Source organism: Podarcis melisellensis, assembly GCF_964234715.1.
Source record: "Podarcis melisellensis genome assembly, chromosome: 13".
Lineage (NCBI taxonomy): Eukaryota > Metazoa > Chordata > Lepidosauria > Squamata > Lacertidae > Podarcis > Podarcis melisellensis.
Window position 1 is genome coordinate 29327010 of NC_138545.1, and position 21899 is coordinate 29348908.

Genomic DNA, 21899 nt, shown 5'->3' on the forward strand with positions numbered 1-21899 from the left:
GGCATTGTCACAGTCGAACACTTTCTAGCTAGGCAAAAGTGCCTCAGGGATGAGTAGGCATGATCCCGTGAGGAGGCTGTTCTCAGGCCTTATCCTGTGAGCTGGTGCTTCTGTGTTTTATTTTGCCCTTATATGGCTTTATGCTGGGAAGCAGTCTATAAATTTGTACACAATTAAAATGAAAAATAAACAGAGAGGCCTAGAGGGCTACACTGGGCCCTCAGGTTTGAGGCGTCTTACCCCTGCCATTAAGGTCCACTTAAAGAAGATGCAAAATAGCCCTCAGAGGCACCATATGGTTAAAGCACATTTATACTATTATAGCAGTCATGGCTGGGAACTGTAGATTAAGGGTGCTGGGGGTTGTAGCTCTCTGAGGTGTAAACTACAGTGCCAGAGATTCTTGGGGGGGAAAGTTATGACTGTCACAGTTTTAAATGTATGGTGCGGATGCGGCTGATACCAAAGGAGTGGCACATAACAAGCCACGTCCCATTTTTCTCTCTGGTTTGTAGTAGTGTAGTAAATATAACTCAAGCTGTGTACATGCCATAAATCCATTTATTTATTGGGTTTATATTTTCCTCCTTCCCTCTTGAAGGAGCCCAGGGCCGCCAACTGATTCCAAAGCAAAAACATTCTAAAACAATTACATTTAAAGACATTAAAAACAGTGACCGCTATTCCTTCTGGTGATCCCAGGATTGCCAGGAAACCAAATTCTTCAGTTACCAAATGCCTGGGTAAGTCGCTCTCAGACATGTTCTAGACTAGCTGAACCTACTCTGAAGGCAAACAGAGTAGCACTTCCTGGGTGCTGAGTTATCAGCTGGATGGCTGCCAGGGCCATTTTGCTCCTTGAGGTGATGGGGCTGGTGTGGAATGCGTCCAGACTTAAACCTGAATTTGTCACACACCTGAAATAGATTTCCAGCAACACATTTAGCACCACATGTAGCTACACCCCAATAACAGCAAAAGAGGAGGTGGTTCCACCCACAAACCTCTCCAGGTTTCCGATATAGTCATCTTAAAATCTTATTGACTTGATTTGAAGGGAGGAGGACCCATGACTCAGCTCTCCCACTGCTTTGTCTGCAGGCTTACAATCCCAGTTTCTGACTCTGACCACAGATCTCAAGTCACACAGACACCATACCTTTAAAGCACATCCCTCCCGCTCCCAGAATCCTGGGAACCAGGGCTGACCCAATATATTTTGCCACCTGAGGCAAATCAGCGGTGGCAGCAGGCAAGCCCCCTGCCCAGATCTGGGTGTGGCCGAGCTGGTGGCCAAGGGTGTGAGAAGGGGCAGCAGCTGGGATACTGAGAATTGTGAGGAGGTCTATATTAGATAGATAGATAGATAGATGATAGATAGATTAGATAGATAGATAGATAGATAGATAGATAGATAGATAGATAGATAGATTAGATGATAGATAGATAGATGATGATAGATAGATAGATAGATAGATAGATAGATAGATAGATAGATAGATAGATGATAGATAGATAGACAGACAGATAGATATCTTTATTGTCACTGTCCCATACAGAACAATGAAATTGAAAAACTACATAAAACATTCAAAAACCCCTAAAAACTCTGAAACCATTTTAAAATACACTATACTATACTATACTATACTATACTATACTATACTATACTATACTATACTATACTATAAAAACCCCTAAAAACTCTGAAACCCCCTTTTAAAATTCACTATTCTAAACTATAAAATACACTATGCTATAAAATACACTATACTATAGAGACCCATTATGCTGCGTTTAGAACCAGAATTGCATTTGCATAGAAACTGTTTCTCAGGCGGCTAGTCCTGGCCTTTATAACCCTATACCTTCTTCCAGATGGCAGAAGCTGAAAGAGATATTCCCTTCACAGAGCTACAACTGTCAGTTTCCTGTAAGGAAGGATTGATTGGTAGACCAGTCCTAGAACTGTAGCTCTGTGGGATGAATAGGGGCTTCCTAACAATTCTTAGCATCCTTAACAAACTGCAGCCCCCATAATTCTTTGTGGTGAAGCCACGACTGTTTAAGTGGTATCATACCACTTTAATTGTATGGTGTGAGAATGGCCTGGGCCTTTCAGAAGTGCAACACATTTACATATGGTTCCTGAGGCAAAGAAAATTTTGCACTAGGATTACCCAAACTCGGTCACAAGGTCAGATCTCTGTCGAAGCTTGTTGGTTCATACCTACTTTTCCACTTCCTGGGCAGCTTGCCATGACATATCAGCCCCAGACCAGAAAGTTTTCCAAAATTGCTACATTATTCAGTGGCACTTCCTGCTTGCTGTTTGCCTAGGTTGAAGGACCAGAGAGGTGCAGAAAATGAAAGGTTAAGAGCTTATTGTTGGAAGGTTAAGACCAAATACTGGAAAAACAGAAAGAAGGGGGGGGGACAATAAGGAGAGTGGGAAAGCAAACAAGGAAAAAACCCTTAAAATGCAAAGCAGAAAGGGGAGGTGGGGATGGGGAAGCTTACTTGTTTCCAAACATCAGGATTTAGCATTATGTTGAATATCCTAAGTATGTAATCCAGACAGCTGTGCAGTTAAGCAATTTGGACTTTGGACTTAATCGTCTTGGGGAGGGGCTCTTTACTTACGGCGGGTGCCTTTAAATGTTAACATGTGCTACTTCACTCACTTCAACTGATTTTGAACCACCAAAAAAATAGCCCAAAAGGAGGATGTGTTCCAACTCTGTTGGGTCTGGCATTATTCTTATTTCAAGCTGCTGGCAATCTTTTCATCCTGACAGTGGTGCTTCCCGAGTTTTGTGGTTGGTCACAAATTATTTGAAGGGGCCAGCGGAATGTTTAAACTAATTGACTATTATGAAGGAAGGAACATGACTTTGGTTGAGGAGGCAAGGAAAGCTGGATTTCACAGATATAATCCAACATACAACCACTCTAGTGGGTTAGCGGAAGTTGAAAAGTTGGGTACCGTGAAGTTGTTCACTCTCCCTCATTCTTAGCTTCCTGCTTGAAATTTGGGCACCAAAATTTGGCACCAAAATGAGCATGACACCCCACCCTACTTTGAGGTCCCTCAGACATCTGTGGGATTCTTTGAAGTCATTCCTCATTGTTGCCAAATTCTGACTTGATGACGTATTCTGCTAGGCCAAGTTCTTAGAAAGCGAAAGGATTTCCTTCTGCTTTCCACACGTTCAGACAGATCCCTGCAGAAATCACATTTTCCTAACCTCGGTTTTGACAAGCGCATCAGCTTGACTTAGCTTCAACAGGCTGGGCCAAGGGAAGGAAAGTCTTGAGTTGCAAAATGTTGAGAAGTATCTGAAGCTACCAACAAAAAGGACTGAACTTCTCAAGAGGAGAGCTTGGCTGTCCCACAAACCAACATTGCTTTCAGTTTGGGTCAACAGGTTAACCGGACAACCTTGCAACTCTGACCATGAATTTGGATAAAAAAAGCAGTTTTCGAAAATGTGTAAGTTTCACACTGGCTTGGAATACTCCTTAGTTATCCATTTCTATTTGTGTTGACTATTTGTCCCAACTTCATGAAATCTTGCACAGAGAGTCTGCACAATGGCAGCTGTAAGATGGTAAAATTTTAAAATGTTTGGATTTTGAATGAGACAAGACATTTAAAGAGTTTTTGCTTGCAACTGTCACCTGTTTCACCTCAGTTTGTGTGTGTCAGTCATCTCTAGTTTTACCTTTTGATGGCTTAGAGTGTATCCAAATGCAAGGGAAATAAAACAGCTGCTGGACTTTCATATAATTTTGCCCCTGTATCTTCAATAAAAACATGCAATACACTATAGAAAAATAGAACTCAATATAATATAGTATCAGGTGCTACTTCTGTAATCTGAAAGCATACACTGTTCTGATTACAAAACAATAAACATGTCCCTGTTTTGAGATGTAGCTATTTTGGCAGCTCTTTGGATTTTCAAATTTGCTAATTTGCTGGGGGCGCATACAGATACAGCCCACAGGCTACGCACTTCTGCTGTTGGGCCACTGCAGTCTCTAACAGGAAGCTGGGGGAGAGAGAGAGGCTGGTAGTTTCCTTCATTTGGGCTATGTTCTTTTCACATTCTTATCACACCCTGTCATGCTAGAGCCTAGGCTCTGCAGACGTACTTTCCGCATGCCAAAGGCCTCCATCATATTTCAACTCCCTAGATTTACAACTATGGCCTCTGTAGTCCCTTGCTCTACCAACGTCAATCAACTGCTGTCACAGGCAATAGACCTTGATCATCCTCTCCCTGGGCTGTGGGATTTATGGCCCACTCTTTCGTTTTGAAGAAGTCACTCCAACTCTAGGGGGTTACATAAGAATTGGACGACCACTCATGCTGCTATTTATATCTTGTTCACAGGAAATAAGAAGGGGGGGAAACAGACATAAGCACTCTCCAATACAGAGTGTAACCACTTTACTTTGAGTCACCCTGAGATTTATTTCATGCGTACTTGCTCCAGTGCAAATCCTGGCAACCAACAGTGTTCTGGACGATGATCTGGGGTCAGTTGTTGCTTCCTCATCCTGCCAAACAGGAAGGAAACATAACCCAGACCAAGAACAGCATCAAATCCAAATCCACAAGGGTCCCTTTTACGTTTCACCAAGCCAACCAGGCAAAAGGCTGACCATCCTACCGAGTTCAGATCACAATTCCCATTAAAACTTGTATGGACTACATATTAGCAGAGTCCAGTTTGCAGAGATTGGTTGGCAATCTCTTTCAGGCTAGCTGTGCACTGGCTGTGTGCCTGTGTGTGATTGAGACATGGGGGTGTTGCCATGCGCCAGCCAAACAAATAGTCTAGAATCTGATTGGAAACCCTGCTCGTTCCCCGTTTTTCCTTTGCCGTCTTCTTTGTACATCACAGGCAATTCCCACAAGCATGGCTTGCAGGTGGTGAGGTTTCCTTACCTCATGCTTAGGTCCTGCTAGTGTCCAGAATGCCTCACTCTCTGCGGTTTCATGATTCATATTGGGAAACGCTTGACGCAAATGTTCAAGAGCTGCTATGACACCCAGGATATCCTGAATGAAATGGCTTTAGGAATACCTGTAAATTACACTCAGATATTACTGGATCCAATGGGAGATCAGGAAGGGCTTACTGAAGATCCTGGGAATTTCCCTAGCCCCCCTCCCTATAAGGTATCAGGGACTTCTGAACCACTAAACATATCATTAGACTCAGCCCCAATAATATTTGGATCTCATACAAAAGGACAGAGGGTGGGGTGGAGAAAAGAGAACGCATGAGTGACTCTTCTTTCCATGCCTGTGGGTTATGTCCAGTGTGATGATTTGGCACCTTAGCTGTGGGAACATGCACAAGTTTTAGATGTGCATCCAGCTCAGGCTTTGTCTACACATGCAGCACAATGAGGAAGGAATGAGGTGGCAGAATGGATTGTATCACTTTAGACTGCGGGCTATATGGATGCATTCATATAGATAGGTAATATGTAGCTTTCATCGGTCCGTTTCAGGAGACAATGGAGGAATGCGCCTTTGGGGGCAGGTTGCAGTGCCTGCCATGGCTGTAGAAGAAGAAGAAGAAGAGTTTGGATTTGATATCCCGCCTTTCACTCCCCTTCAGGAGTCTCAAAGCGGCTAACAATCTCCTTTCCCTTCCTTCCCCACAACAAACACTCTGTGAGGTGAGTGGGGCTGAGAGACTTCAAAGAAGTGTGACTGGCCCAAGGTCACCCAGCAGCTGCATGTGGAGGAGTGGAGACGCGAACCTGGTTCCCCAGATTACGAGACTACCGCTCTTAACCACTACACCACACTGGCTCTCCACTGGCTGTAGAGAACATAACTAAATATTAAGCCCCCTGCCACATCTTACTGCAGGCGAAGCAGCCGGAGTCTGATGCTTTGGACGTTAGCTGGAAGTGTCGGAATAAGTTTCACAAGATACTCTTTTTGGCCCATCTGCACTGACACTGCTTTTAGCAAACAAATATTGGCTCAGGACAGGAATGGTACTTGTGGTGGGGAAGGAACTGTCACCCCATCCCTCAGGTTGGACAGTTCAGTGGGCAGGGGTTTTCATGCACCTTCACCAAGCAAGTACAGCTTTATCCACTTGCTTGAATTTTCTGCCCATATTTCTTCTGTACGCACTTAATTAACCAGTTTTGATCTGGAGGGAAAACCACTTCCTTACAGAACTGGGACAATTGAATTCCACCACCACCAAATGAGCAAAGCCCATTCATCTCCATGAATGGATTCTGGACAACCTTTCCCTCCACCCACAAGTTGATTGAGGCTAGGTGGGAGTCTATCTGACATGGCTGCAGTTTTGCCAAGATGATGCCACCCTACAATGCGTGTGCAAGCAGGTTGGGGCCAACGTCATCACAAAGTCTTACTGTTTTCGGCTTTGAGTTTCACCCAGCATGAATGGTTGGGTTCTAGATCAGCAACCCCACCACTTTCATTAGCAAACTGTCCCAGCTGAGTGGCATATAAGTGCATGACACAAAGCCTCTGGAGGAGTCTGTTGGTCAGACGCTTCTTCCCCAATTTGTAAGCCACCCAGCTCTCTGACATCCCATGTCCAACTTGTTAGAACTCAAAATGCAATCTGCTACACATTGGGAGGCAGGTTCAAGCCATGTCACAAAGAACTCAACTGGTGGTCGCAATAATCTTTACAGCTATCTCCTTAATGATCCTCACCAAGTCTTCCATGGTATATTGCAAGGAAACAATTCCAAAGGTAATTTTAAAAAACCCACCACCCCTTGACCTTGTCACAAGAATCAGAAGGAATGCAGGATGAACTGCCTATTACTCATGGGTGCAATAAAATAAGACAAATGGTTTACGATCACATTGTGAGCAATCACATTCACAAATTCTGGAATTTCCAGGAAACCATAGGTGTTTAGTAGCACTTCCTCATCTACAGCAATCCTAGATCAGCAATGCGAAGGCAACCAATTTTAAGGCAAACATTTTTCCAGAAGGGTAACCAGGTTAGGCTGCTGTAGCAGAAAAATCAAAGTCTACTGGCATCATAAAGACTACCAAATTTAATATGGTATAAGATTTTTTCGATGGTAGGCTCCAGTTCATGAAAGCTTATGCCATAATAAAGCTAACGCAAGACTCCCTATTAATTTTAACATGCTGAGGGTGAAATAAAATGAGGTTGGGGGCCTTAAAACCCCTGATCAGTAGTCCAACACTATCCTATCTAACCTCCTGGGATTCCCACCAAAAACAGCCTCCTTTTCAAAGCCTATTTTTGCATCCATAATGATTAGAAATTTGCTGAGATTCCCAGGATGTTCAGTTATGTGTGCAATCCCAAACTCTCTGCTTCCAAGGTATGATCATGGAACCAGGGGATAAACATAGCTCTGTGTTTCACCATATGAATTTATTAAGAGGGGACAAAAAGGATTCTCCCCAATATTTATACAAAAAAGCAACTGAAATTGTCTAAATTTATATACACAAAAACAAGGAGGGGAAGCATGTAGGATTGTCAACATTCTCCTGTTTGCAAAATTCAGCCTCTATATTCCTGAAGAGGAAAATAGTGGTATAGAATAAAGCTATTTGATAAATCAAGATTACAATATATTTACCTCTGTGCTAGCCAATCATATAAAAAACTTATTATACAAACTGGTTGCCCCAGACCAGGCTGGCTTTTTTCCATGCTGAAACATAATGGACCTAATTAGAAAATTGTTGAATGTAATTATAACGATGTCTTGATCAGAAACTTTAGAAATTTGTTTTTGTATTTTTTAGATTGAGAATACATGTTATACATTGATAAACTGCTATATTGTTGAAAATGAATAAAAACTATATATACATATACATACATATATAAAAAAGAATATAGCTGTTTTCATAATGATTTCTGTAACTTTTTTTAAACATACTGCTAAAATATCAAAAACCATGGCACTTCTGAGACACCTTGTAATGGGATGTGCTGCTTGTAAATGTAGCTTTGTTCAAGTATTTGGCCATTGAAGAGAAAAAGATACACCCAGGCATTTATAAAACAAGACAAACAAAAGGGGGCGCGGGAGTATTAGCAAAAACTGATGGACACATTCAGACGTCACAGGTGTGAGAAGTGGAAGTGTGGCTTGAAAGACTTGGAACGCCAAGGATCCTTGGAAAAGCTGGGATGGCAACCATGGGGACTCCAAACCAACTGGAAGGACACTCTTGAGATGCCTTGGAAACCGACTCAGGGGTCTGCCCTGGCGTATTTTCTCATCACAGCAATGCCCACTTCTGTAGAGCATGTACACAATTCAACACAGGCCACGTGGCAGCTTCCTTGGACCATTATCCCATCGGTGGGATTTTGCTCTTAGGGTTCCCCGTCTCACCCGCAGCAGGACCCACAGGATGCTCATAAGGCAGCGATGGCTTTGGCTGCCACCCTGCGTCCCAGAGGCAAGCTGAGATCCGTGATGGCCAGCACAATTCTTGGGCTAGACATGGTGGATGCTTTCACCAACTCCGACACCTGCCCAGAAGTAAAGAAGGGGAAAGAGGTCAAGGAGGACACATCAGTGGCAAGTAGATACTGGCAGAATGGGCTCTGGAGTGTAGTGCAGGCTCCTCTTTGAAGCAACCCATTTCCCTCCATGGCAAAGCAACAACTCAAGAGAGCTTGTGGCACTGGTCCAGATGCACTGCCTAGCCTGTGTCTCATACCGCCTGTAGGGGTGTTTATATTTATTTACTGCACTTGTAAATATTAGCAGACTTGGGCATGATTCACGGAATTGTAAGCTATAAATAGCTACAAAAGGTCAATACAATTTTTTATTGTCTTTCTGCCAAGGCATTCTGGGCAGTAAACAAATTTGAAATACAGGGGATAAGGAGAGTTACAAGAGAACAGCAGGCGTATCTCAGGCTACTGGAAGTTTGTTCAGGAGCTGATGACCTAAACTCCCCGGCCTGGGCTTCTTCCTTTCTGCTTTTCCTCAAGGCATGAAAACCTTTAATTGGCCTTTACACAACCCTCTTTTCCCAGAGTCTTTTGGATGCTGAGGAAGCTGGAAATTCCAGGGTGGTGAGGGAGTAGATTTCCCCATGAGATCTTTTTCCCTTTAAGAAGAGGTTGATATTGAGAATTTATACCTTCTGGCCTAGGCACTCCCAGCATAGGATTAACAGTAGCTGAGGAGATACTGGAACCTTACCTGTTATGCTCAAAGTGGAATAACAGGTAAAGCAGAATAAATATAATAATGACAACAGTTATTATTATTTTGTTCCTTTTTATGATTGTTCCCTCTTAACTGTTTTTCCATTCACATGATTTCGAAAAGTCTGCAAGATTACATTCTACATCAACCCCAACATTCTGTAATGTGCAATAAAGCTTTAAACATATAGCTTTACATGCACACAACAGACACCATCAAAAGCTGGGGACAATTCCCACCTTCATATTTCTGCAAAACTCACATCTCTAGTGCTTCTTCAAAGAGGAAGGTATGTGCATGTACGAGTCAAAGAAATGGATCAATTACCGTATGTTCCTTGAGTACATTTTCTCTCAACCTATGATATGTGTTTAACGGTACATTCCTATGCAAGCTTAATCAGCAGTTAAGACCACTGTGTTCAATGGGCTTTACACCAAGTAATTGTACACAGGATTGCAGCTTAGGGTGACCCTCACTTACTCCTCTGTCATTGTCTCTGGAGCTGTCAATTCCTGCCAACAGACTCCCTCTAGTGTTTGCCTTTCCTAAGAACAGAGAACCAAAGAGACTTGAACTCTTAGGATTCATATGGATCATCTGTACCAGCCTTCCTCCATCTGGTGCTCTCCAGATGTTCTATACTATGTCTCCCACCAGTCTCAGCCAACAATGCCAACGGTCAGGGAAGATAGGAGCTGCAGTCCAGCAACATCTGGAGGGCTCCAAGTTCGAGAAGACTGGTCTACATGCATTGGGGAACTGCAAAGGGAAGATTTGCTTGTGCCTTTCTGGGCCAGGTCATATGACTGTTGGGTACTTAGACGGCATCTCCCCCCAACCTAGCTCATAGTAACACTTTTGCTGGCATATAGTGCATCGTCGCCACACACACAAAACCCACCTGTTTTGTACACCACTGTTTAGCCACTTTGGAAGCAAACACCCCTAACATTATGTGGCTCTCTATCTGTTAAATTAATCTAAAACTGAACTCTGAAGTGCAAGGAACCAACTAGGGCCGAGATCCAGGTGACAACTCTTTCCACACGGCTCAGAAGTTCAAGGGGCTAAAATAGGGCACCCAAAGGTATGGAGGTGGCTTCCCTTAATGATTCCTTACTTCCCAGGGGCCATGTTGAATTGTGACTGCTGAGTGAGGAAAACTGCAGGGAATGGGCCTTTACTCAGGTCACATGGAAGAAGTTTCCCTGCAACCCCCTATAAGCCAAAAGCTTTGCTAGAGAGCAGCAATGGACCAAGAGCCCGAAGAGAGACTACAGAAATCTTCAAGAGGAAAATGGGAGTCGCTCACCATGGTGAAGGGCATGAACTGGAGGATGCTGCCACGGCTTCCTTGCTCCAAGCAGTCTACGCACTCCTCCATGAACCACTGGACAAACTGTGTGTGTGTCCCGGCTGTCTTGGCTCCCAAGATGGAAGAAATCAGCAGGAAGAGGTTGGCTGGGGAGCAGAAGAGGAAGGAACTAAGCATTGTCTCCTCTAAACCCCTATTTTGAGGCCTTTTCAGTTTTAAAAAATACAGTCATACTTTGGTTTTCAAACACCCTACTTCTCAAACATTTTGGCTCCTGAATGATCGAAACCCGGAAGTGACTGTTCCGGTTTCCAAACTTTCTTTTGGAAGCTGAACGTCCAATGGGGCTTCTGTGGCTTCCGATTGGCTGCAGGAGCTTCCTGCAGCCAATCAGAAGCTGCGCTTTGGAAGTTGAATGCTTTGGAAGTCGAACGGACTTCCGGAACGAATTCCATTCGACTTCCAAGGTACGACTGTAATAATGTTAATAGTAATATTCACCATACATACATGCATCTATATCTATAGAAAGAATTTCAAGTGCATCTTTTTTCTGTGATCCTTACTAGAACCCTGCAAAGTGCTATTGTTGCAGTTATATCTCCAACAGGTTTTCGTTTGGCAGCCACAAGATCCTAGATTCAGTTTATACCAACATCAGTAACCGCACGCCGGCAGGCTGTGTCTTGCCCAAGGCCACCAAGCAGGGAGTTCATGGTACTGGAGAGATTTAACATAGTGCTGCCTGACAGTGGAACAGACTGCCTCAGGAGGGGATAGGTTCCCCTGCTTTGATTTAAGCGAAGTCTAGATGACCACCTTGCAGGGATGTCATTGTTTTATTCTACACAACAGATCGTGCATTGATAAAGGAAGGGTTGGATTAGATGACTTCAAAGACCCCTTCCGCCTCTATCATATATTTTGAAACGTTCAAAAGCAGGTTTAACAGCTGAAGCCCTAGTGATCATCAAACAAAGCCCCACATAAACTGAGCTACATTTCAGCCAGGCCAGCTGGGTGCCCAGCCTGCTTCTATAACTTTCCCTTCCGCTTAGCTAGGACTGAAGATTCTTACCTAGAACTCTGTTGAGAGGATCTCTCATGCTGACTGTGTGCAGCTGCGAGGCAGACAGCGAAGTGCTCATCGTGCGGTCTGCTGAAAGTAGAGAAAATACCAGAGTTTGGTGACTACTTGCATCCCAAACAGGAAATGCCTTTGAATTGGACCTTCCTTCCCTTTTTTAATGGGCTGGGTGCCTGAGGGGCTTGGGATGACAAGATGGCAGCAGCAGCAGCAGCAGCAGCAGGTTTCTGGCAAGTCACTTTGATCATGTTGGATCGCCATCCTAATGTTCAACATTACATTAAACTAACAGCATCACAATTTAGTATTTCCAAGTGTTCAACGTACGTTACCTCCACAAGGCCTCAAGCCATTTTCTCTCGGGCAATAGCCCAACATCTGCAATATGGGGATAATAGCACTGACCTACTATGCACGACTACTGAAATGATTACAACATAGTAATGTAAGTGAAAGAATTTGGGTGTATGAAAGCAGTCTGTCAAGGGTGGGGAAGCTCCAGCCTGCAGGCATAATTAGGCTTTGCCAGCCCACTGCCCCCAATTTGTTCTGTGAGACCGGTTTGGACAAGCCCAGTGCACCTGCCCCATGCCTGATGTAATATATGATGTCAGGTATGGGATGCATAAAGACCTGGCTCAAGCCAAATGGGGGTTTGCAGCATTGGCGATCAGCTGATTGGTGGCACCAGCAAAGCACTGCGCACAGGGCTTTGCAACATTCAAGAATCAGCTGATCATCGAGTCCTGTGAAGAGTTTGTCAAGATCCAGCAAGATCATCTGGTCTTCCAGAGCGGTTTGCAAGGGGATTCCCAAGATCCGAAGATCAGTTAATCACTGGCATTTGAAGGCTGTCCCTCTGCCAGCACATTGATTTCAAACCATGTGGGCAAATAAGGGTCACTTGATGTCATTGTGTGATGTCAGATGAATGACAGGTGGTGGCCCTGCCCACTTGTCAAATGTGGACCTGGCTGTTGGTAGAGAGAGGGAGAATGATCTGGCCCGCTAGTTATAACCAGTTCCCCACCCCTGCACCATATAAATGTAAAGATTTAACTTCATGTTAAAACACTAAAAAATGAACAAGGTGTGATTGAGTACCTACTGCAAATATCCCAAGAGGATTAGAAACTTCTTTTTTTAAGAAGACATGAACACAGAGATTGGTCAACTGTTAAATCCAGTGCCAATTGAGCCCAGATCTTCTTCTACATGGCATAACTGAGGAATGTACAAAGATATGCTACAAAATCAACTGCACCACCAAGTGTTTAAAAGCTAAGCAGTCCAGCTTTGGATGGTGGGTTTCACAGACCTTCTCTATCCATTTCCACAATTCTGCCATGGAATTGCCCTGAGAGTGGAATCAGATGCAATGACGCTGCAAGATAGGAAGTTAAATTCCAACACTCCCTCTGATTCATAGCTGGATCAAGGATAGAGGCTTGGTTGTAAATAATCTCGTATGCAAATCAGAGAGGAAACACGGGTGTGCCAAATCACTGCTATGACAGGAGGAATTAGGGAGAGAAAACTCCCCAATTGCATTGTTATGTAGACAAAAGTAAAACCACAACAAAAGGATAACGAAATAAAGGGAAATCATGGGCTTCGAGAGCAAGGGAAATATACAAAAACAAGATCTCTGAATCACTGGGCAAGAATCCAAGGTGATGAGCAGTAATGTTCTCCATATCCATAGGTCACCAGTTTCCCCTACTGACAAAGTTACTGATCATTTGATCTCCTGGTTCTCATCTGTGAGCTGATAACTGGAGCTGCATAGGGAAGTGGCCTTTCTCTTTGCATGTGGCTCTTGGTCCCCCAGAACACAGAAAGCCCAAGTGGGATTTGTGGCATGAAGCACCTTTTACTAGCTTTTACAGCTCCTCCTAGACACAGCCCACCCAGGTCTCAGTTCTTTCTAAGTAGTTTTAAGTTGTTGTTTTTTTAAATTAGTTTTTTCAGTTTAAATTTTTACAGTCCAGCAACCAACATAAAAGCAAGATTCCAAAGAAACTCCTGAACTTCCTCCCCTTTGTGGGTCCTTGTGTTAACCATTTCCTCCTGCATCTTTTATAATAACCCAAACCTTTCATATCTCCATTATATCCAAAACTCAACATTCAACTACAAGTGCTATTCCAATCCTACTAATGATTTTAGCCCTTTACACAATGGTTTTTAAGATAAATTATACATTTCCCCCATTCCTTATTGAAATTTTGGTCTTCCTGATTTCTTCCAGTCATTTTTGCCATTTCAGCATAATCCATCAACTTAACCTGCCATTCTTCTCTGGTAGGGACTTTTGTCTTCTTTCCATCTAGTAGCTTTTGGTCTTCCTTCATATCAAGAGATTCTTCCATCCGAGTTGGATGCCTACGCTGAGCCAGACTCCGTTTTAGACACTTCCACTGCCGACAGAGTTCTGTGCTGTACTGCTATCCTTAACTTTTAAAAAGTCAGCTTTACCTTTACTTGCTCCTGGTAGCATACCCTCCCAGGGGGCACAATTACAAATCAAAATGATGTGTAGAAGCCTCCAATAAGGGCCAGAATTGCTAGATAGCTGAGGAGCTGCACGTGACCTACATTGAGCTCTGATACCTCCACCCATTCCAAACAGCACACCTAAATTTTCCCTGAAGCAAACAAAGTAACCCCCACATTCATTCCCTGTGGCTTATACCTATTTACTTATTATCTTGGGGGAAGCAGAGTTCACAATTAATAACTTTTTTTTTAAAAAAAGCAAAATATTAAATGTTTTAAATAGATCCTTCTAATCTGAATCCTCCTAGATGGATTGAAGGTGTTGTTTTGACGCGATTAAAAGGAGAGAGAGAGGAAGTGGAATGAGCTTTAGTCAGGTTTAGAATGGATTCAAGATTGGCCAGTCTTTTCCAGGGAGCCTGTTTGGACTCATATTAATTCCAGGAAAAGCTTTCTCACCATGATTCCACTTACTGGGGCTGGACAGGATGCTGGTGTCTTCCTCATTGGAGCTGAGCAGGCGCATCAGTTTGGAAGGCTGGGTATCATCCAACGGGAAGAGACTGGTGTAATCCTGGAAGAGGAACCGAAAGGACAGAAAAGAGTCCATCACGGTTACTGATATACACAACCATGAATAAGGCAGGCAGTCTGGTCCTGATTTTGTCATTCATGTATGGACTTGTACTGTCTCACCTTTGCCTCTCTCAAAAAAAAGGATGATTCACATACTCCATTTCTCATCAACATATTTAAAAGAAGGAAGTAGAGGTGCCAGAGAGCCATTGTAGTGTGATGCCTGAGACTGAGCTGCGACCCACAAGCCCCCAATTCAAACTCCAATTCTAACCTACCTCACAGGGCTGAGCTACTCCACAATGGATGTGACACATTGCATAAACAAAATGCTATCCCTCCTCTTGTTTGTAAAATGTCTGTTCCATTTACAAATGTGACAAGCTGCTTTTTCACACTGATCTCATGGAAACAGGAATAATAAAAATAATAATAATAATAATAGTAATAATTTAATTAATTTATACTCCACCCATCTGGCTGGGTTTCCCCAGCCACTCTGGGCGGCTCCCAATAGAATAATAATAATAATAATAATAATAATAATAATAAAGCGATAAAACATCAAACATTAAAAACTTCCCTAAACAGGATTGCCTCCAGATGTCTTCTAAAAGTCAGATAGTTGTTTATTTCCTTGACATCTGATGGGAGGCCATTCCACAGGTCGGGCGCCACCACCGACAAGGCCCTCTGTCTGGTTCCCTGTAGCTTCATTTCTCGCAGTGAGGGAACCACCAGAAGGCCCTCGGAGCTGGACTGTCGGTCCGCCTAGCAGAGTATTTTCTACCCTGACTTGCCATGTCTCTCCAAGGATTCAGGCAGAAGTCTTTCGCAGCCCAACCAGCAGATGCTGAAGACTGAAATTGGGGCCTCCTGTAACCCAAGTATATACTCTTACTGAACTATGTTTTTTCTCCTTCACTGGATCAGCTGAAGAAGCATCCAGGGAGCGAGCGAGGGATAGAATGAGAAAAAAAAGACTTTCCTGTTCCCCTGTGCGCCACACCTCTTGTTTTCATACAGAACTTTTTTTCTCTGTGTGTGCTCACTTAATAATAATTGTTTTTGGAATTTTTAACACTGCAGAGCCACATTATCTGAGGCATGGACACTAGTGAAGTTCCCAAGAGCAGGCATAGGCAAACTCGGCCCTTCAGATGTTTTGGGACTACAACTCCCATCATCCCTAGCTAACAGGACCAGTGGTCAGGGATGATGGGAGTTGTAGTCCCAAAACATCTGGAGGGCCAAGTTGCCTATAACTGCCCAAGAGCTTAGTGCACATAGGGAGTCACTTTGGTATCAATAAAAAGTTTCATATCTCAGGGGTCTGTATTTTTTAATGCAAGCAAGTAAGGAAAACTGAAGTCCGAAATTGTTTCAGATAGGGTTGCATGCAGTCCAAGATGCTACACAATATCAGAGGGGCGGGGAAGATAGCTAACCACAATCAGATCATCTTATTGAAGGATTGACAAATTCATGAAGGACACGTCTATAAACAGCTATTAGTCATGGTAGTGACAAAGAACCTCAATACTAGTTCAATTTTGGGAACATAAATTAAGGGAAGGTTGTCACTTCCATGCCCTGTTTCTGAGCTTCTCGGAGGCAACTGACTGGCTGTTCCTGGAAACGAAACGCTAGTTGATTTGAATCCTTGGTCTGATCCAACAAGGTGTTGCTGGTTTCTAATGTTCTTAGAGGTCAAGAAAAGACAGTTCCTTTGCTACAATCTCAAAGCTTACAATTTAAAACTGTGATTAATTTTTTAAAATGAAAAATCATAATTAAATTTTACAACTGAAAATTGTACAAGTTTGCATTTTTGCACAATTCTCCTTCCCCCATTCATTCCTCTCGCTTCTTCAAATCCAGCCACTCCCATTGCACTTATCAATCCACTGCGGCCTGTTTTCCTTTTCCCAACATCCTTGTGGGAAGAGCAGTTTACCTCTATATCTTCTCGGTGCCTCTTGCGCTGCCAAGCCGAAGTCTGCCCCTTGTTGTGGGAGGAGTAAGAGCTGGAGGCACACCACACAGACAACCTAATGGAAAAAGAAGCATACATCAGCTCCAAAGAAGGACAAGTGATTTTTTTCCTTTTTCTTACTGGATGCGGGTTTTCATGAACCACGACATTCTCATACCGTATATGGAGTACAGGGAAACTAGCATCATATTTGGAGGAGATCAGTAATCAGAGAATGTCTCCTTAAGTTTACATCAATAAATGCATTCTTCCACTCCCACTCCCTGGACCCCATCATCCCTGGTACCCCAGCACACAAGATGTCACGCTAAGCTTGGAAGGCGGCCTCAACGGGGGGAAACAACATATTGCTGGGGCAATATGAGAAAAGCCGAGCTTGTGGTTTAATGGAGTGAACCCTAGAAGCTTGCATTTGGGTTGTGAAACTATGCCATTTTTACTGCCTTGATGCATAAAAATATGTTTCTTGTTAGTGTTTGTGGGAATTCAGCTTTGAAGTTCTAGGAGGGCCTTGGAGATGGGCTGGAAGGACTCCCATGTTTCATTCCCAAAGCTTGCCTCTAACAGCGTTTTCAATTTGTGGTCATTTTTCAACTTCCCATGTCTTATTGCTTCTAGCTTTCAGCTATCATTATTTCACATGTTTTAAAGCGCTCAGCAAAATGTTTTCACAAGAAAGAAAGAAAGAAAGAAAGAAAGAAAGAAAGAAAGAAAGAAAGAAAGAAAGAAAGAAAGAAAGAAAGAAAGAAAGGAAGGAAGGAAGGAAGAAAGAGGAAGGAAGGAAGGAAGGAAGGAAGGAAGGAAGGAAGGAAGGAAGGAAGGAAGGAAGGAAGGAAGGAAGGAAGGAAAGACTCTAGTTTTCATGGCTTGAAAGGGTACAGGGCAATAATAGTAATTTATAATTATTTATACCCTGCCCATCTGGCTGGGACGCGGGTGGTGCTGTGGGTTAAACCATAGAGCCTAGGACTTGCTGATCAGAAGGTCGGTGGTTCAAATCCCCGCGACAGGGTGAGCTCCTGTTGCTCGTTCCCTGCTCCTGCCAACCTAGCAGTTTGAAAGCCCATCAAAGTGCAAGTAGATAAATAGGTAGGAAGGTAAACGGTGTTTCTGTGCGCTGCTCTGGTTCGCCAGAAGCGGCTTAGTCATGCTGGCCACATGACCCAGAAGCTGTACACCGGCTCCCGAGATGAGCGCCACAACCCCAGAGTCGGTCACGGCTGGACCTAATGGTCTGGGGCCCCTATACCTTTACCTTTACCATCTGGCTGGGTTTCCCCAGCCACTCTGGGCGGCTCCCAAACAAATATTAAAAACTTCCCTGCCTTCAGATGTCTTTTAAAAGTAAGATAGTTGCTTATTTCCATGAAATCTGATGGGAGGACATTCCACAGGGCAGGTGCCACTCCTGAGAAGGCCCTCTGCCTGGTTCCCTGTAACCTCACTGGTACCTGCTAACTACTGAATGCAGGATTCCCAGGAAGCTGGAGACAGAGCTTCTGCACTCAATATTTTTCTCTTTCTCATGGCAACCAGAAACTGAATAAACTGTGCAAAAAAAATGGCACCAGTGTCCTTAACATCACATCATATTTTGGCTTGTGGATTTCATACCGGCACAGAATTGGGGCTCATTAACACCTGTCTGCTCATCTCTTACTTGGCAAGAGCCTTGCCCGGAGGGTCCATCAGCATATGCCACTTGGAGGAGTCTGTGAGCAGATTGGGCAGGATGTGTCCCAGGAGGGTGAGCGTCAGCTGCTGCATGTCCAGGCAGAAAATGGAGTAGAGCAATTCGACAGCCCGCATTGCGTGCTCTTTCCGTGTCTCTTTCAGCAGCTCCTGAGAGGGAAGAGAGGACAACAGAAAGTCACAAGAGCAGAGGGGCAATGAGCAGCGACATTCGCTCCTCGCTTAATGCCATGAGTGCCGAACTACTCTGGGAGCCTATGGCAGCATAGGGCCACGGACAAAACTCGCACAGACTCTCTCTCTCGCCCATGCTTTGTCAGTGGTCAGAAACAGCCCCATAGAACAGCACCGTGCAGCTAAACGCAGAAGAAGAAACATTCCTCTTGCAGTATCCCCAACAGAAAGAAGTGGAGGGGGTAGGTAGAGAGAGAGAGGCATAGTTTTGACCCACATAAGCCCACCTCCCAGATGGTTAGGAGCAGGGAATATACTTAGGAGGCATTCAGTCCACTACATGCAGCTACAAATACCCCCAGGTCTGTCTGTCATGGTGCTGAACCTTTGGAATCTGTCTGCTCTGCAGTTCCACCTGAGTCCATCACTGTGGACATTTAGTCTCTGTCTCCATCATTCAGCCTGGACACTGAGGTCCAGTTCCAAGGCCCTTCTGGAAGTTCTCTCATTGCGAAATGTGAAGCCACAGGGAACCAGACAGAGGGCCTTCTCGGTAGTGGCACCTGCCCTATGGGCCGCCCTCCCATCAGATGTTCTGAAGACATCTGAACACAGCCCTGTATTGGGACGTTTTTAACGTTTGATGTTCCTCTTTGCTTTTTCATATTCTGTTGGAAACTGCCCACAGTGGCTGGGGCAACCCAGTCATATGGGTGGGGTGTAAGTAAATAATAATAATAATAATAATAATAATAATAATAATAATAATAGGCAATATAACGGGGGGGGGGGGAAGAGTGAGCTTAGAATTATGTGACTTGACTATTCCTAATTAGCTCACAGGTCTTTCTCAAATATGCATATAGGAAGGCATGCAGCTGAGGCCAGGCATCAAGAGACTGCAATTCCGAGTAGCCTCATCTAGGCTGAATGTAGCTGCTAATGAGCTACGGTAAGGCCAAGAATGCAAATCATGGCGTCATCATGAGAATCCCTTGGGTGACTTAGAGGCAAGCCACTCTCTCTCTGCTTCAGTCTTGCCTCACCCAACTGGGAATGCAGAAAGAAAACTTTTCTGCCTCGTAGGAGAGTGGGTGAGGGTTTTCAGAACAAATTCAGAGCCTTTTGACCACTTAGGTAAAGCAAACTCTTTTATGAAAAGCAAAGCTATTCCACTTATTTAGTAAGCATTTACAACCCACATCTTCTGCTAAAGCATAGCACCCACAACAATTTCAGGAAAACCATTTACAACGTAGTGCTTCCAATAGGTGAAGTCTTTTTTCTAGCTGTTGGAAAATTACAGTACTCGCGTGTGCGCCGTACCTTGACAAGGTTGTTGCAGAACCAGTAGACTCCACCCATGTGCAGAAGGGTGTCGAAGATGTGGATGGAGCGGCTGTCCACCCAGCCTTTCTCCAGCACCTTGGAAAAGACGCCCATCAGCACCTCTTTGATTGGCTTCTTGGCAGGAAGGAAGTTCCAGTAGGGCATAGTGACAACTCCTGTGGCTGAGAACTTGATATTCGCAGCTGTCTGCTGCAGGACATCAGCACACATGTGCTCAAGGATTGAACTCATGATCACCACTCTGGACGGGGGGGCAGGGGAGAGAAAAAAGGGTAAAGTATGGCCACCCTAAACCTGCATCCTTATCAAGGCTTCTTTGGCAGCTCCAAGTTGCTGATGCCCCCAAATTCCAAGCAACGTCAACTAAAGGCATTGAGTTGAGGATCTAAGGAATGTGCTGAAGCAGTCTTTGACCAGAGCTTAATATTTGCAAAATGACCCTTCAGAGCAGCAGTGATTGAGGAATAACAGAATTATCTTAGCGCTGCTGTGTAAACCTAACCCTCACACTGGGACAGGAAACCATTGTCTCCATTCAGACCCAGATGAATGAGTGGCAATTCAGCAGCTTCACATTGCAGGTTCCCTCTGATGCTCTTTTTGTCCCAGGATGGCCACCTTAAGAACAGCGGCAGTGCGGCCTGGTAGCCAGAGTAGCCCGACGTGGCTGATCAACTGCTCACTGCCCGTACTGCCTGTGGAGCCATAGAATCACAGAATGGTAGAGTCGGAAGGGACCCTGAGGATCATCTAGTCCAACCCCCTGCAATGCAGGAATATGCAGCTGTTCCATAAGGGGATCAAACCTGCAACCTTGGCATTATCAGCACTATGCTTTAACCAAAGAGTATTTGAACTGGTTTTTTTCTCCATGCAGCAAAAAGCCTGGGCCACCTCCCAGTTATATCTGATCTTTCAGGATGCTTAATTCAGTGGGTTTTTTTATGAGAGACATGATATCAGCATGGAAATCATACAAAAAAGCAGAACACGCACCGGGGGCACAAAGCAGAATACAAGCAGGTTAACCTGCCCTGCAGATGCAGCCTTTACCCCACATTTTAAACCCTTCGCTTAACACCCTGTTTTCTGCTACCCAGACCCTTACTTGCCTCTCACTGTAGAACTGCAGGGTGTTTTCAGCATACAGGGGAGTTGCCAACTGCCGGATCATCTGCAATGACTTCTCTCTCTCATCCAAGCCCAACATACGGACGTGAGCTACGAGCCAGGCCACAGCGCACACGGCCATGCTGCACACCTTCCCCTTGATGTTGTCTGTGATTTTCTGGGGAAGAGAGGAGGAGGAGAAGGAGGAGGGAAAGTGAGGCAAAAAGGCAGCTGTTGAGACTCTAGATTTTCTACTTTTCATTAATTGAGGGATGGTTTGGATACCAAACATACTGCAACTGCAGCAGTAGTTCTAAGATCACTTCCAACTCTCAATTCTATGCATCCCATATGTACCGACACAAGAGAAAGAACAAGCCTAAAGCACCAAATCATCAGGATTGTGCAGTGAGTTTGTTGCTACAGTTTTCTCTTTTCAGAGAGGTTTTCTATAAAGGGAGAAACACGCAGCCTCCCTGTTGCATGGTACAGCCCAGAATGTTTTTGCACCATTCCCGATTTGGATTTTTGCTTCTGAGTGGTGGTGGGCTTTTAAAAGGTGAATAGCAACACATCTCCTTTGTATACAAAGCTCACTAGAAAAGCCTGCTCTCTGTCATTACCTGGACGGACTCAAAGGTGAGAACCCCGTTCTCCCAAGCGTTCAGGATCTCCAAGATAGCAGCAGAGATGCTCAGACATGCTTCTTGCCATTTCATCTGCCTGCTCAGATGGGAGGGAAAGAATCAAGGGGAAAACTGCTCAGGAATATAGGAGATCATTAGCCATTCCCTCCCCCCATTCCAAACCCGCCTCCTCTTCTCTTGAAAGTGTATTAGCAATACCTGCT

General features: G+C 44.3%; 1 protein-coding gene and 1 long non-coding RNA gene across 8 annotated transcripts in view; one reads left to right on the forward strand and one right to left on the reverse strand.

Annotated features, from left to right (window-relative positions):
* Positions 1-751: 751 nt before the first annotated feature.
* On the forward strand, positions 752-3674 carry LOC309355623. The gene is made up of 2 exons (XR_014162572.1): positions 752-1335; positions 1886-3674. It is a non-coding gene; the product is annotated as an uncharacterized lncRNA (long non-coding RNA).
* A 3744-nt stretch (positions 3675-7418) lies between these two features.
* Positions 7419-21899, reverse strand: part of MED24 (mediator complex subunit 24) — a 51403-nt gene continuing 36922 nt past the window's right edge. For 3 of the 7 annotated variants that reach the window (XM_081886225.1, XM_081886221.1, XM_081886222.1), the window contains 9 exons: positions 21673-21772; positions 21052-21227; positions 19916-20180; positions 18384-18565; positions 16685-16778; positions 14611-14725; positions 11644-11724; positions 10563-10711; positions 7419-8556 (listed from right to left, as the gene is read on the reverse strand). In XM_081886225.1, the coding sequence (XP_081742351.1) occupies positions 8440-8556; positions 10563-10711; positions 11644-11724; positions 14611-14725; positions 16685-16778; positions 18384-18565; positions 19916-20180; positions 21052-21227; positions 21673-21772 (1279 nt within the window). In that variant the 3' untranslated portion in view covers positions 7419-8439. The remainder of the gene's footprint in view (positions 8557-10562; positions 10712-11643; positions 11725-14610; positions 14726-16684; positions 16779-18383; positions 18566-19915; positions 20181-21051; positions 21228-21672; positions 21773-21899) is intronic. The other 4 variants (XM_081886226.1, XM_081886224.1, XR_014162536.1 and 1 more) reach the window with 3 other exon arrangements.